The 14,625-nt window shown below is 62.9% G+C and overlaps 1 protein-coding gene across 4 annotated transcripts in view; it reads left to right on the top strand.

Moving 5' to 3' along the window:
* Positions 1–14,625, top strand: part of KIF26A (kinesin family member 26A) — a 40,361-nt gene that overhangs the window by 10,183 nt on the left and 15,553 nt on the right. For all 4 annotated transcript variants that reach the window (XM_032267664.1, XM_032267663.1, XM_032267662.1 and 1 more), the window contains 2 exons: positions 1,543–1,989; positions 7,583–7,770. In XM_032267664.1, the coding sequence (XP_032123555.1) occupies positions 1,543–1,989; positions 7,583–7,770 (635 nt within the window). The remainder of the gene's footprint in view (positions 1–1,542; positions 1,990–7,582; positions 7,771–14,625) is intronic.

Below are 14,625 nucleotides of genomic sequence, written 5' to 3'. Positions count from 1 at the left end.
CTTCCCCTCCTGCCTCTCCTTCCCCTCCTCCCCCTTCCCCTCCTGCCTCTCCTTCCCCCTCCCCTCCCCCTCTCCTTCCCTTCCTCCCCCTCCCCCTTCCCCTCCTCCCCCTCCACCCTCTTCCCCTCCTCCCCCTCCACCCCCTTCCCCCTCCTCCCCGCTATTCCCCTCCTCCTCTTCAGTGCTCCTTGTGGCTGACCTCAGCGAATCCCAGCAGCAGTAGGAGGGAGGGGCCTCGGCTAATCGGGACCAGACGCACCAGGCTCTTCACAGGCTCTGCAGGCCCTGGGCTGGAGGAAATCCAGGACTCTGGAGTGGCCCATAAATCAGGCAGCTGGGCCTGGTGGGGGTCGCCGTTCCATGCGACCTGGTCTGCCTGGCACTGTGGGCAGTGTGGAGTGGTCCCCGGGAAGCATGATTGCTTTGAAAGCTGGGCTGGCACCACTGTGAGCCTCCAGGGCAGCCCGGCCAGCCAAGGGCTGGCTCAAGGAATGTGGGTGGGCGAATGAGACACCCCCTGGGATGACGGGCTTCAGCTTCCTCATCTGAGAACTGGGCATGTTTGAGAAGGCTGTGGTGCCTTTTGGGGCCAACAGCGTGGCTGCATTGGAGATGGGTCTTGCCTGGGACCCCTTGGGGGCAGTGTGGCCAGGCCGGGAGCCGGGGACCGCCGGGGGCCAGGCGGGGTGGGGAGGCCCAGGCTGTGGGTGGTGGGAAGTTGGGAGCTAATTTTTGTATTTTTAGTAGAGATGGGTTTCACCATGCGGGTCAGGATGATCCTGATCTTGATCTTGTGATCCACCCACCTTGGCCTCCCAAAGTGCTGGGATGACAGGCGTGAGCCACTGCGGCTGGCCCAAGAGGTTGCTTTTATTTATTTGTTTAATTTTTTTGAGATGGAGTCTCGCGCTGTGGCCCACGCCGTAGTGCAGTGCCGCGATCTTGGCTCGCTGCTGTCTCTGCCTCCCGGGTTCAAGCAATTCTCCTGACTCAGCCTCCCGAGTAGCTGGTGCTACAGGCGTGTGCCACCAGCCCAGCTAATTTTTTTGTATTTTTGGTAGAGATGGGGTTTTACCGTGTTGGCCAGGTGAAACCCCGTCTTTACTAAAAATACAAAAAAACTCCTGACCCCGTGATCCACTCACCTCGGCCTCCCAAAGTAGTGGGATTATAGGCGGGAGCCACCTTGCCCGGCTGGCGCTGCTTATTTTAAGGGTCCCTGTTTCCTACCAGCCTCTTGTCTGCCCCTGGCCAGATGGCTTTAGCTGACAGTTGTCGCCTTGTTAGCCTCAGGCCGGGGCGGTTAATGACGGCGGGGAAGGTGGACGGTTCATAAGCACCCTGTGAGCTCGAGATGAAGCCCGATAATTATTTTCCTGCTGGGCTCGTGTGGATGCAACTGTTTGGGCTTATTAACCCATTACGGATGGTGCGGTGGCCAGGCGGGACCTTGCGGATCACGGGGGGTGAGTGTTGGCGGGCTCTGGGTGCTGGCCCTCCCTCCCCCGCACTGACTCTGCCTTTGTCGCTTGCTGTCCTCAGGATCCTTGTCTCTCTGCGCTGCTTCTTGACAAGCTCCCAGCACCCGGGGCCCTGCCAGCCTGCCGCCCAGAGGCCGAGCCCCGCTGTGATGTCTGCGCCACACACCTGCAGCAGCTCACACGGGAGGCCGTGCACCTACTGCAGGCCCCTGGCAGCCACGAGGACCTCGACGTCCCCCATGGAGGCCCCGGCCTCTCAGCCCCCAGTGCCATGACCAGCTCGAGGGACACTCCAGGACAAGCAGGCCCTGCAGGGAAGCAGCCGGGCCAAGCTGCGCCAGACAGGACCAAGGGGCTGGCCTGGCCCCCTGGGCCCAGTGTCCAGGTGTCCGTGGCACCTGCGGGCCTTGGAGGGGCGCTGAGCACAGTCACCATCCAGGCCCAGCAGTGCCTGGAGGGCATGTGGAGCGTCTCGAGGGTCAACAGCTTCCTCCCGCCGGCATGCCTGGTGAGTGTCTTGCTCAGTGGTTGGGGGCTACCAGGCTCCTTGGTCAGACCTGGGCTTCCTTCCGGGGTCTCTGTCCACAGGGCTGCCCTGAAAGGAGGGGCCTGCGGGCTGGGGGTTCCCTGGACACTCCTGGGGCCTCACATCAGATGCACCCTCAATGGCACTGGGTGTCAGAGCTCCCCGGGAGCAGCTGTTGGGGCCAATTGGGTCAGCTTTGCTCCAAGAGCCCTCATGAAACTGTGAGCCAATGGAGAGGCCCCCAGGACCTCTGGGAGGACAGCAGAGCCAGCCCCGGGGTTGGGGTGGAGGGAGCGTCTCCTTGTGGGGGCCCACCCTGCCAGGCTGCCCCAGGAGCATGGCCCTGGTGACACGGACCTGCCAAATGCACAGGTGACCCAGCCTGCCTGCAGTTGGCAGCAGGGGTCCCGGCCCACCCCCAGCCAGGCCTGGCCTCCCTGAGGAGCCGCCTGTTTAGTTGACTGACTGAAGAATGCCCCTAGGCCTGGCTGTCCCACGGGGTCCTCCACATTCTGCCATGTGTCTGCAGTCGCCCCCCACAGTGGGCGTGGCTTCCCTGGAGCCAGCTCTGGGCCCACCGACCCATGTGTGGGCTCCCAGCCTGAGATGAGTCAGCTCTGAGGCTGCCTTCCCTTGGCTATGAGCTTTGCTGGTGGGTGGGGTTTTTCTTCCAAGTGCCTCCATGGTCGTTGTCTGTTTGGGAGAAGGGATCCCAGAATGGGGGGTCCTGAGAGGGTGGGCTACAGGGTCTGCGCTGGAGGAGTTGGTTTGGCTTTGGGGTGCATGGGCCCGCTGTGATGGGGCTTGGTGGGGGCCTTTCCCGGAAGGGCATAGCCGCTGCTCTCAGGCCCGGCCCCACTCTGGGAACACCTTCTCTGGGGCACGGGCCCCTCCCTGTCTGCCGTTTGAGGGCTGGGGCTGAGGGCCCACGGGTGCTCAGCGCAGGGCTTGGCGACACACAGTGCACTGTACGTAGGTCAGGGCTCAGCAGGCCGATGGAGCAGGAGGACCCTTGCGGCAGAGCAGGGGCTGTGTGGAGGCCTCGGGTGTGAGGCATCCGTGGACGTGGTTAGGAACCGGCAATTGCAGTTGACGTCCACACAGATGCGTGTGGCTGCAGGGAGAGGCCCTTGGCATCGCCCACCCCTGTGGAACCCTGGGGGCAGAGAGGTGTGGGTGGCTGTGAAGAACGCTGTGTCTGCCTGGTACACTGTCCGGTCACCACAGAGCGGCCAGCACAAGCTGTCGCTTCTCCCTCGGTCTCCAGGCCTGGCGGCGTTCCCAGGGGCAGACACAGGTGCAGGGAGGACCCTGTAGTCTCTAGGGAAACGTTGGCCACTGATCCTGAGGCCAGGCAGGCCCTGCCCTTGCCTTCCGGGCTTTTGGCCTCTGTGACAGGTGAGGTGGCCTGTCTGGACATCAGGATCCTGCCCCAGCTAGGGGCTGGCCTTGGCACTGCCCTGGCACTGTCTGCTGGGCCAGTCCTTCCGAGGCTGCCGGGCTGCCCTAGGGGTCGAGGTGAGTAGAGGCTCCCGGGAGGACCTTCTGGACACCCCCGGGGCCCCGGCTGGTGTGATGATCCCCCTGTGGCCTCCCTGGTAAGGCTAACAACAGGGAGGCCCACCCTTGCCATGAGGTGCCTGCTGGCACTAGAGCTGGGCATCCCGGGAGGGGCAGGTGGGGTTGGTGCTAGGTTGCAGCAGGTGAGCCAGGCAGCATCCTGGAGGAGGTGCCACTGAGCTGGGCCTGTGTGGAAGCCTCAGGGGCTGGGCCTGAGACCCAGGATGGTGGGCACAGGCGCCCCTGTCTCCTGCTCCTGTCTCCCTGGCTCACTCGGTCTCACTGCACCCTGCTGGTGGCTGAGGGCCCGACCAGGGAGGTTGGAGAACATCGCAGGGTCCTCGCTGGGCAGCCCTGCTGGTGGACGGCGCACCGTGAGCTGCCCGGTGTTTGGTGCACATCGACTGCATCCAGAGTAGGCGGGATGGATTTAAAATTAGACAACGGTCCTGGCAATCAATAGGGAGATTATTAGAACCATAAATAGAACTTTAGGATTCAGATGAGGTCATTTCCCCTGAACCAGGGCATTGATCATTAGCGTGGCTGGAATGCTAATGGCGCCTGGTAGACTCTAGAATTAAGTACTTGTGAAGAGACGCGCTGCAAATCTCCAGCGCAGACCATCCGCTACCCCTGGGCCGAGCGAGGTTGTTCCAAGCAAACACTGACCGGGGGCCAGTGGGTGGGATGGGGTGCTGCAGCCCCCGTGTTACATGATGTGGAGATCATGGGGCACTTTGGCCTCAGCCTGGGCTTGGCAGGGGATGCTGAGTGTGGCTGGGTCTGGCCAGAGGCTGGTCCTTGGAGGGCGGTGGGTGGCCCGGGGCTCCCAGGGCCCCTGCAGCCACAGGAGGGTCTGGAACATCCCACGTCTTGACTGTCCAGAGACTCCTGGGCTGTGGAGCCGCCTGGCCTGGCTCTCCAGTGGTTCTTTCCGGGCTGTCGGGCCAGGGCAGTGCTGCCATTGCAGAGGACAGAAGCTGCCCATGGAGCCTGGCCCTGTGTCTGTCCCCCATCCCACCTGCCCTGAGAACTCTGGACAGTGGTTGTGGGGGCCACCCCAGTGCCCTGCCCACGCCACCAGAGGCTGCCAGGGCCTGGGACACGCTGTAAACGGAGCTGCGACACCCAGGCTCTGGACTTGAGAGCCACAGTGGGTTGGAAGTGGCACAGTGGAGCCCCCACAGAGGGCGGCCCGGTGGTCGAGGTGGGGTGCTGGAGGTATTGGTGGTGGCCCTGAGGAGCTAGGGTGCCTCTGTGCGTAGAAGTTGGGTGTCACCAGCTTGGAGGCTCCTGCCAGGCCTGGCTCCAGAGGGGGTCCCGTGGTCCTCAGGGCTGAGACGGACCGGGCAGGGGCGGATCTTGCAACTCAGGGCTGTCCAGGCCCCAGGGCCCTTCGGTGATGAGGCCAGAGCTTGTGAGCGGGTGAGTCCCCCTCACGAGGCTCTGCATGGTGGGCACATCCACATGCATGCAGGGGTGACGGTGGCAACTGGGAGTTTGCTGTGAGCCTCCGGGCTGCTCCTCAGCCCCCCTCTTCCCTGTCTCCCCCACTTTTCAGCACAAAACAGCACCCAGGGAAGCGTTTCTCTTGGGGGCTGGTGTCTTTCGGGGGCCAGACCTTACAGACCTGTGCAGGCCTAGAGGGCTCCTGAGGAAAGGGTTAGCTTGGCGTTTCCTAATTGTGCCCCCCGAGGTGGCAGGTGCTCTCTGCCGGGTGCCTGGTGCCTGCTGTGGTTCAGAAGCTCCTGCTGGGGCAGGGCCCTCGGCTGTGTGCCCTCCGGCCTCACGCTGTCCCCCGCCGCGTTTCCTCCCGTGGCTGCCGTGGCACCTCCGTCACGTGTTCTGTTTGGCCGCCCGCCCCGCTCTCTTCTGCCCCTGTGTTGTGGTCTTCCCTCTCGCCGTCCTCCCCTGCCCCCGGCTCTCGCTTTGCCAGACGGCTTCTTTTGGCATGCCTGGGCTCTGCTTCCGGCAGGAATTGGCAGTGGCCGTCCCGGCGGATGGGGCGGTGTCCCGGCAGCGCGTGGGATGGTGGAGCCGAGGCGCGTGCCGGACTCCTGAGACAGGTCAGTGCGGGGAGGCGCAGCTGGCCGCAGGCCTGCACCGTTGCTGGGCGGGGCCGGAACCTCTGGCCGGAGGCTGGCCTGAGACGGGGGAGGGCTCGGGCCCTGTGGGAGGGGCTGGAGGGGCCGGGTGGGCTCCGCACTGCGGCTCTGTCCCTGCTGTGGCCCCTCCAGCCTCGGTGCCCCTGACCAGCGGGGGAGGCAGGGTATCCTGGTGCCTCCTGGAGATTGATAGGGCCTGGGCCCGGATGCCAAATGTGGCCCCAGGGTGGTGCCATGTTGACCAGCTGCCTGTGGGTGCCGTGCTGGCTGTGGGTGGTACGCCCCTGGCCCTGGCCCCCTGGAGCACGGGCCCTGGGTGCTAGTGCCATGCCTGGGGTTGCTCAGCCAGATGTGGCTCTACTTGAGGGGCTGAGGACCTGCTGCTGACGTTGCAACTTTAAAGATAACTCATTCCTGCGCCTGTCTGCTCAGCTAAGGAGTTTAGGCCTTTGATAGGGAGCACACGTATATTAAGTGATAAAATAGAATCCACATTTGAGGCAAGGGGGCTGCTTGGAGGAGAGGGCTGGCCAGGCTGGGTGCAGAGGGATGTGCAGGAGTTCCTGCCCTGCAGGCTGGTGGTGGGTGTGGTGTGATGGCACAGTGTCCGGTGAGCTGTTCCAGGTCCCAGGTTCACCCTTTTCCGTTACTGGCCAGTCCTTCATGGAAGCCCCGGAGTGGCTGGTGCCTAGGGTCTGGGAGGGTGCCCAGTGTTGTCCAGCCTAAAGGTCTTGGGGCTGTCTGTGAACGGAACTTCCTGCCCCAGACCTGGTTCTGTCCTAGCACCTGTGGGGCCTGGAAGCTTGTGCCGGACAGGGGTTGGGCGGGGTGAGCCCTCCACGGGGTGAGGAGGGAGACTGCCTCGACGGCAGGGCCTCCGTCTGGAGCATCCCTCTGGGGCCCCGCAGCGGCTTGTTCTCTTGATGTGCCATGCTTGGCCTCTGGCCCGTGCCACGTGAGACACCCTGAGGAAGCTGAGTCCTCCAGACCAGCCCACGTCCTCTCAGCATGGGGACCCAGTCCTCTGCTACCCTGGGCACAAAGCACACCATGGGCCGTGGTTGTAGATTGGACACTTGGGGCCGAATGACACTTGGCAGCCGGGAAACCGTGACCAGGCCATGGTGCCCAAGGGGGTCCTTGGAGGGCTTGGGGAAGGGGCAGCGGTTATGGGTGGCGGGCTGAAGCCTTCCCTGCCCAGCCAGGGGTCGCATGCCCCTATGCCACCCAGGTCTGGCTTGGGGTTCGGGGCCAGGCGTGTGTGGGAACAGAGCGTGTGGAGGTGGAGCTCACGCTGGCCGGGCCGTCCCGGGCGTTTAATTACGTTTGTGCTTCGTTATGAGGCGGCCTCCCTTTCTGGGATTTATCTGAGCTAATGAGTTGGAAATGCCAGGGTAGTATTTCAGCCTAGGGAGCGTCATACATCACCATGCGTGCGCAATTAGCGCTCCTGCCAAATATTTATTGTGGTTTCTTCTCCAATTAATGCCGCTGGGTGCTCCCAGGCGGCACAGGGGTGAGAGGGTGGGGGTCCTGTGTTCATCGGTCTTGACCATTGTGGTCACTGGGATTCTGGAGCTTGATGGGGGAGAGGCGGAAAGCCCGGCTCCTGGGCGGCCAGCTGCCTCCCCCTCTGCCTCCAAGGAGGCCTGCTGGGGCCGACCACCGGCACCCTGGAGCTGGGGATGCGACTTCAGGGCCCGGGCAGGCCTTCCCCACTGGCCCTCTCTCCCAGCCCTGATTTCTGGGGCCTTCCCGGCTTCATGGGCTGGGTCCTGAGGGTGCAGCACCCCCAGGAGTGTTCTGGACTCCGGGGTGCCCAGGCCTGTCTCTCCCACTCCTGGGGCCTGGGGGCGGTGGTATCTCTGCCCGTGGGTTCCTCATACGCGCTCTCTCCTTCCCTCCAGGCTGAGGCAGCGGTGGCTGCTGTGGCAGTGGCAGACTCCGTCCGAGAAGGCGCCCCCATGGCAGGCCCTGATGGCTTGTCGAAGGCCTGGGGCCGTGGTGGGGCCTGCACATCGGCCCTGGTCACCCCGACCCCGGGCTCGGTGGGGGGCTCCACAGGCCCCTCCACTGCAGCCTCCTTCTTCATAAGGTACGTCCTGGGCAGCCTCGTGGGCAGGGCAGTGTGCGGGAGGGCATGGTCCTGGCTCTGGGTCCCTGGGGACCTGCGGGCCCTTCCTGGGGGACCTCGGCCACGCTTGCTGCCAAGACCAGTCGGTCACAGCTGCTGAGCAGCTCGCCACCTGCCAGCCTCTTGGAGCCCATGCCAGGGCAGTGCTTGTCTGTCGGTGTCAAGAGGAATGTCGGGGGCATGTCACCCTCAGGGGAGCAGTGCCAAGGAAGGGCTCTGTGCCAGGACCTTGCCTGGGTTGGAGCCCAGTCCCTGCTCCTTCTGAGCTGTGCAATCTTGGGTAAATCACCTAACCTCTCTGTGCCTGTTTCCTCTCGTCAGCTGGGCTCCTCCTCATAGAATCGTTGTGAATGCAGCAAGAAAATGTCTGTGAAGCTTGGAGAATGCAGCTGGCCGGGAGGGAGGCAGATCAGCCGTGCACATCAGGGGCTGCTGGGGCGGGTGCGGGCTGGGGCCACGGAGATGACCGGCTGGCCTTCGAAGCAGCACAAGGGGAGGGGCAGCAGGGGCCTGGGCAGGTGCCCATGGTGCCCACAGTACCAGCCGGGCTTGTGGTCAGCAGGGCCAGCTCCACCAGCAGCGGCCCACATCGGGTGACCATGTCTGACGTCGCTTGGTCCCTTCCTAAGCCCTGAGCTCGGGGTGTTTGGTTTCTCTATGCCCCCTCCCCCACCACTGCCTTAGTGCCAAGCCCGAGGCCCTGCAGGCACCAGTCATGGACCAACTGCTGGTGTGGATGTGGTGGGCCAGGCAGAGGGAACAGCAGAGCAGGGGTGGGAGGGAAGTTGGCGTGGAGGAGCGTGGCGTGGGAGCCTCCTCTGGGCCCTCCCAGCGGGGCCCTCGGTCCTGCGCACCTGTGGCAGGGCCTCCTCTCATCCCGGTGGTGTAAGGACACGGATTACAGAATGTAATTGCCATAATGCCTGGTAATGGCAAGCCCAGCCGCGGGCCGCTGTCCCATTAGCAGCCCCGTGAGGTACTGATAAGCTTGAACATGCTTCACGCCCGGCGGCTGGCGAGGAGGGAGTCTTATCAGCGCTGGCCCTGGGGACTGTGCGGTCTGACTGCGGAGTGACAGGGCATGTGATTAGGGCATTGTCGCTGCTGTGTGCGGGGCCGAGGGCTGATGAGCACACCGCTGCATGGGAGCTCAGCCAGGCCGCGCCCGTGACCGGTGTGGCCTCAGTGCCACCCCAGTTAGGTGCTGAGAACTCGGCTGGCTGGGACCCTGCTGGGAGTGGGTGGGGGTCCTGCCCAGGCTGCTTGGGGTACCCCGTGTGTGTGCCAGCCCACCCCGTCCCACCCTGCCTCGTCCTGAATCAAAGGGCTGGGCGGCTGGACTGGGCACGGCCCTGTGGCCATGCTCCTGATCCTTTGTGGCACGAGGATTTGAAATGTGGTGACTGCCAGAAAAGAAAGAATAGCTCTAGTGCTCAGAGCTGCCCCCGTCCCTGATGCTAAGGGCCCTGGTGCCCGAGGAGGGTCCTGACATTGGGAAGCAAGGGTGGGGTGTCGGCCCCCGGGCTGCCTGGTGGGTGACCTGGAGCCCCCAGAGTGGCCCTGCTGCCTTTTGTCTGGGAGCCGAGGCTGGTGCTGCTCCCCAGCGGTGCTGCCTCTGACCTTGGGAAGTTACCATAGAAACCCGTGCGTAGGCTGGGACCCGAGGCAGGTCTCCCGAGGTGGGGGCGCTGCTGGCTGCCATTACTTCCAGCCTGTTAGGCACCCTGGGTCTCAGCGGCTTCTGCAAGGCCACTGCGGGTGACAGGTCATGGGTCAGGTTGTGGTGGGGGACGTCCTGGTAGGTGGGCTCAGTCAATGGGTGCCTGACGTGCTGACATGGGCTGGGGTCGGTGGTGGGAGACCTCCTCTGTGGGACAGCGGCACCCTGAACCCTCAGGGGTGAGATCAGAGGGGCTGTCCACTCCTGGCTTTTATGGGTGTGGGGCTGTGGCTCAGAGTAGGGGGCGAGCCCACCAGGAGACAGTGGAGCTTCAGCCCCTGCCCCAGGGTCTCGGGCATGTGCTAAGGGTAGCTTCCGTGCTCCTGCCTCCACCCTTGCAGAGGACCCGGGAGGGGCGGTGCTGACCCCAGCCCCTGCCCTGACCTTGGGAAGTTTCCAGTCTGGAGGGACGGAGGGGCACCTCTGTGGAGGCAGCCTTAGATGGCAGCACAGGACCCATGCAGCAGCCAGGGCAGAGTGGCCTCTAAGGGAGTGGGCTTTGAGGCTTGAGTAGGAGTCTGGCAGGCAGCATTGCCAAGTGGAGACAGTATGGGGCAGAGATCAGGAGTTTGGGTTTTTGAATCCTGTGGGCCTGGGGTGAGTCTTGGCTCTGCTGCTGCCCACAAGTACCCCCCACCCCGGCTAGAGCACCAGCCTCAGGCTGCCCCTGACTCTTCCAGTGGTCTCTGGGCTCCTCATCTCCACACGGGGAAGCTGGGGTGTGGAGTGATCCCTGTGGGTGCCCGGGTGCCTGGGGTTTGTTAATGCTAACAGGAGCATAGATAGAGCAGCGGCTGAGCCATCACCCCCTGGGGGTGGCTGGGGGTGCAGGGACTGAGGCCACATAGCTGTGACAGAGCTCAGTGGGTTGGCCTAGCGAGTGTTCGCAAAGGTGGGGCGTGCGGGCGGTGGCCCCCAGGGTGAGGAGTTCTCTGAAGGCTCTGGTGACTCTGACGACTGTCTGAGGCCCCGATCCTTCGTGCCGGTGCTGGGAGCCTCTGCAGTGGACCTCTGAGATGCTTCCACCATCACAGTCTCGCCTGTCTGCTGCTGTGCTGGTGTCGGGGTCCCTTCCCAGACCCCAAATCAAATGTTTCTGGAAGAACTGCCAAGGGAGGTTGCTTCTCTTAGGTGGGGGGCACCTCATGGTGCTCACAGGTACCCAAGGCCTCCACTCTCCACCCCACTGTGGCCTCAGCAGAGACCCCCATGTCTGCCTGGATGGCCAGGCCCATGGATGGTCAGGCTGACACCCAGAGGCAGGGCCACGCTGGTGGAGGGGGGGCACTGCCCAGAGGCTTAGCCAGGGACCCACATGGAAGGCACTGTCTGGAGAGGGGTCCCCACCCATCTTCTGGCCTGTGGGTGAACATCCAGGACACGGGAAGGGCTGGCCACAGCCCGGCTGGGAGTCGCAGCTGCTGATGCCTCTGTCCCCAGCTGCCTCCAGCTGGGGCCCAGGGTCCTCTTTGCAGGTGTGGAGGACCCTGCTGGGGTCCCCTGATGCCTGCTCTGGCTCCTTGGTGGGGCAGGTCCAGCCCGTGGCAGGTGCCCCTGGGGTGAGGTGGGTAGGGAGGGTGGGTTCTGTCCACCAGCCTCACCCGGCCAGTGTGGAAGCTCTGGGTTGCCTGTAACTGATTCCTGCCTGCCACCACTCAGGCTTTCGTGTCTCTTTGGGGTAATTAAGGGCCTTGCCATCAAGGCCAACTGCCTGTGAAATTACCCTCTTGTTTGGAAGAGGTGATTTTTCTCTGTAAAAAGGAAAATATTTCCCTTTCTGTTTACATGAATGGATGGCCAGGACCCATGAGCCAGGCGAGGCTGTGGATTGCGGCAAGACACCCAGTGGGACACCCAGTGGGACACCCAGTGGCTCTGGGGGTGCGGAGCCTACTCTTACTCATCCTCACTGTTGCGTGTTCTGAGCATCCTCTGTGAGCATCTGCCCCCAGGGCCCCTGCTGTCAGGGACACAGCTGTGTAAACTGGTGTCTCACAGTGGGGCGGTTCCTATAGAAGCAAGAGGTGCAGGGGCTGGGGACACCCGTCTCGGGGCATCAGGGCAGGCTTCCTGGAGGAGGTGTCTTGTGAGGACAGGGGCTGCATATGCAGGTGAAGTTCCTACTTTTTTTCAGTCTTCCCTTCAGAGTCAAACCCCTCAGGCTTGCCCACCGAGGGCTGCCGCTCCCTGGCAGTGTTTGGTGTGGGCGGCGTCTGTTGTAGCCTGGGGGAGACCATCCCCACTGCCCAGAAAGCAAGTTCCTGCCTTCACAAGGCTAGGAGCCCTCAAGGGCTGTTGAAGCTAAGCGTGGTAGCCAGGTGAGGGCTGCTGTTTCTGTGTCTGACGGGCGTTTCCACGGGGCCTGAATTTCATCAGAGGAGAAAGTGCCCGTTCTCAGGCCTCCTTAGAGCAGTGATGGGCCTTGAGTCATGCCAGTGAGGCCAGCCTGTGAAAGCAGGCGCCGGGAGGGCCAGCAGGCTGGGTGCAGCATGTCGGCGAAGGGCCCCAGGAGGAGGGGCGCCCAAGTGAGGTCAGATTGTGGGACGCACACGTGGGGCAAACAACCTTCTAGACCTCCAGGGCCGGTGGAAGTGCAGAGGACGCCGGGGCCAGCCTCTGTCCGGGCGGCCTGGGGCCTGTGTGTGCCACTGCGGCCCAGGCACACCTGAGGTCTGTGCTGCTCCTACGAGGGTCAGTGGAGGGGCAGAACCCTCGTGGCGTTTCTGGTGGCCGTGTGCTTGGTTATGGCCTTTGCAGACCTGAGGCTCTGGCTTCCATCTCCCTCTGGCTTCTCCAAGTGTGGCTTCATCTCCAGTGCTGGCCCGGCCTCCATGTCCCCTGGAGGCTTGAGGTGTGGGTGCCCATGCCCTATCGCCCACAGCCTCAGGTTGGAGCTGGTACCCTGACCCCGCCCAGCCTGGGGGAGCTGCGGGGGAGGGGCGAGGAGCCGGCTCTAGGTGGGCGTGACCTGCCCATGGACTTGAGGCTGAGCCGACACCTTCCAGCACGGGTACATGCTGGGTGTCCCCACATCTATTTCCAGAGGAGGAAAGGGGTCCAGGGAGGCCCTGTTCCTTATCAGGGCCCCCAGGGGGACTGTCCTCAGCCCTGCCTGCCCAGTTTATCAGCTAGGGGGCTTCCTACCTGCACCTGCAGTGCCCCGCTCTTCCCCTGTCCCTACCCTGAGAGAGCTGGGACCCCAGGTGTAAGCCAAGGTTGTGGGGTGGTGGCCTGGGACATGAGGCTGATGCTGGGGTGCTGGGTGGGCAGGAAGACCCCCAAAAGCAGCCACTGGTGAAATCCAAGCCTCCTGCTGCCTGTGCCCCAAAACGGGCAGGTGCAGCCCGCCTGCCAACCTCTGGTGTCGCCCAGACCCCTGCCCAGTCTGCCTGCTCCCTCTGGGGGTCACTACGAGGTTTGAGTTGTGGCTCTGTGGCTCTGCCCCCTGCTCGTCCCAGAGATCCCCTCCGCCCGGGCTTCTAGCACCGTGGAGAGACGCAGAGGCACACAGACACAGCGCGGGCGACCTCCCCGGCCTCCATCCTGCCTCTGATTGGTGTGGTCTTTGGGCGAGGAGGGGACAAGGGACAGTTGTGGGGTTCTTAGAGACGAGGCTTAGGCACTGTATGGGGTCAATGCTGGGTGAGGTCTGAAGGTCTCGGGCACACAAGCCTGGACTCCCAGATGCCGGTGCCACTGCCACCACCAGCTGTGGGCAGACAACCTGTGTCCCCAAGGTGGCAGGCCTCCCACACCTGGAGGGATCTGGGCTTCTCCTGGGTGGCCCTGGGTTTGGTTCCTGGGATTCTTGCTCCTGGCAGCCCCCGGCCTGGCCTCTTGTCTTGCCTGGGTGGCTGCAGGCGCCGCCCGACTGCCCTGTTAAGGACTCCGCCACGTGCCGTAGATTACTTTTATTTTCCACGATGACACCTCACTAGGAGGAAAGCCGTCCCTGGGGTCTCTTAAAAGACAACTCCTATTAAAGATGAAAGAAGTTAAGCAAAACGCCAGCACCTAGCCGCCACGGCCGGGCAGCGAGAGGCCGGGCCCGGCACGGGGTGCAGGTCCTCCCACACTGGGGCCAGTTTCAGGGACTCCGGTAGACTTGAGAGGCCGAGAGCTGTGGGGGGCATGGGGCACATTAGGGGACAGAGGAGCCCAGGATGGGTCGGCAGAGCACCAGTGGGCAGGGTCAACCACACCCTTCACCCGGTGGCATCCTGGCCTCTGGCCCTGTGTGGGAGTGCCTCCTGTTTGGAGGTGGTGACACCCTGTGTGTGTGTCCCTTCACCCCTGTGGCATCCTAGTGTCCCTGTGCTGGCGGGCCCACAAGCCGGAGGGGGGCTCTGGGTGGCTGTGGCAGAACACGTGCTGGGAGGCTGTGGGGCCCTACGAGGGTGCGGGCCGTGAGCAGGCATGGCACAGTGACTTGACCTGGGCACACGTCCCCAGCAGCAGGTTAGCATAGCCAAGGCTCAGAGTTGCGCGGGCCTGCACTCTGTGTGCGTCTCTGTGTGTGTCTGTGTACCCCTGTCTCTGTGTCTGAGTGTGCTTGTCTCTGAGTGTGTGCCTGTGTCTTTCTGTATGTGCGTCTGTGTGTGTCTTTGTGTCTCTATCTCTGCATGTGTCTCTGTGTGTCTCCGTGTCTCTGCGTGCATGTCTCTGTGTGTGCATCTCTGTATGCCCATGTCTCTGAATGTCTCTGTGTCTCCGTGTGTGTTTCTATGCATGCCTGTGTCTGTGTCTGTCTCTCTGTGTTTCTGTATGCATGTGTATGTCTCTGTATCTGTGTGTGTGTCTCTGTGTTTCTGTATGCATGTGTGTGTTTCTGTGTGTCTCTGTGTTTCTGTATGCATGTGTGTGTTTCTGTGTGTCTCTGTGTTTCTGTATGCATGTGTGTGTTTTTATGTGTCTGTGTGTCTATGTTTCTTTATGCACGTGTATGTCTCTGTATCTGTGTGTGTCTCTGTGTTTCTGTATGCATGTGTGTGTTTTTATGTGTCTGTGTGTGTCTGTGTTTCTGTATGCATGTGTATGTCTCTGTATCTGTGTGTGTGTCTGTGTTTCTGTATGCATGTGTGTGTTTCTATGTGTCT

Source organism: Sapajus apella, unplaced genomic scaffold (genome assembly GCF_009761245.1).
Source record: "Sapajus apella isolate SASKATOON/1434 unplaced genomic scaffold, GSC_monkey_1.0 scaffold170, whole genome shotgun sequence".
Lineage (NCBI taxonomy): Eukaryota > Metazoa > Chordata > Mammalia > Primates > Cebidae > Sapajus > Sapajus apella.
This window is presented reverse-complemented; position numbering and strand designations above follow the sequence as displayed.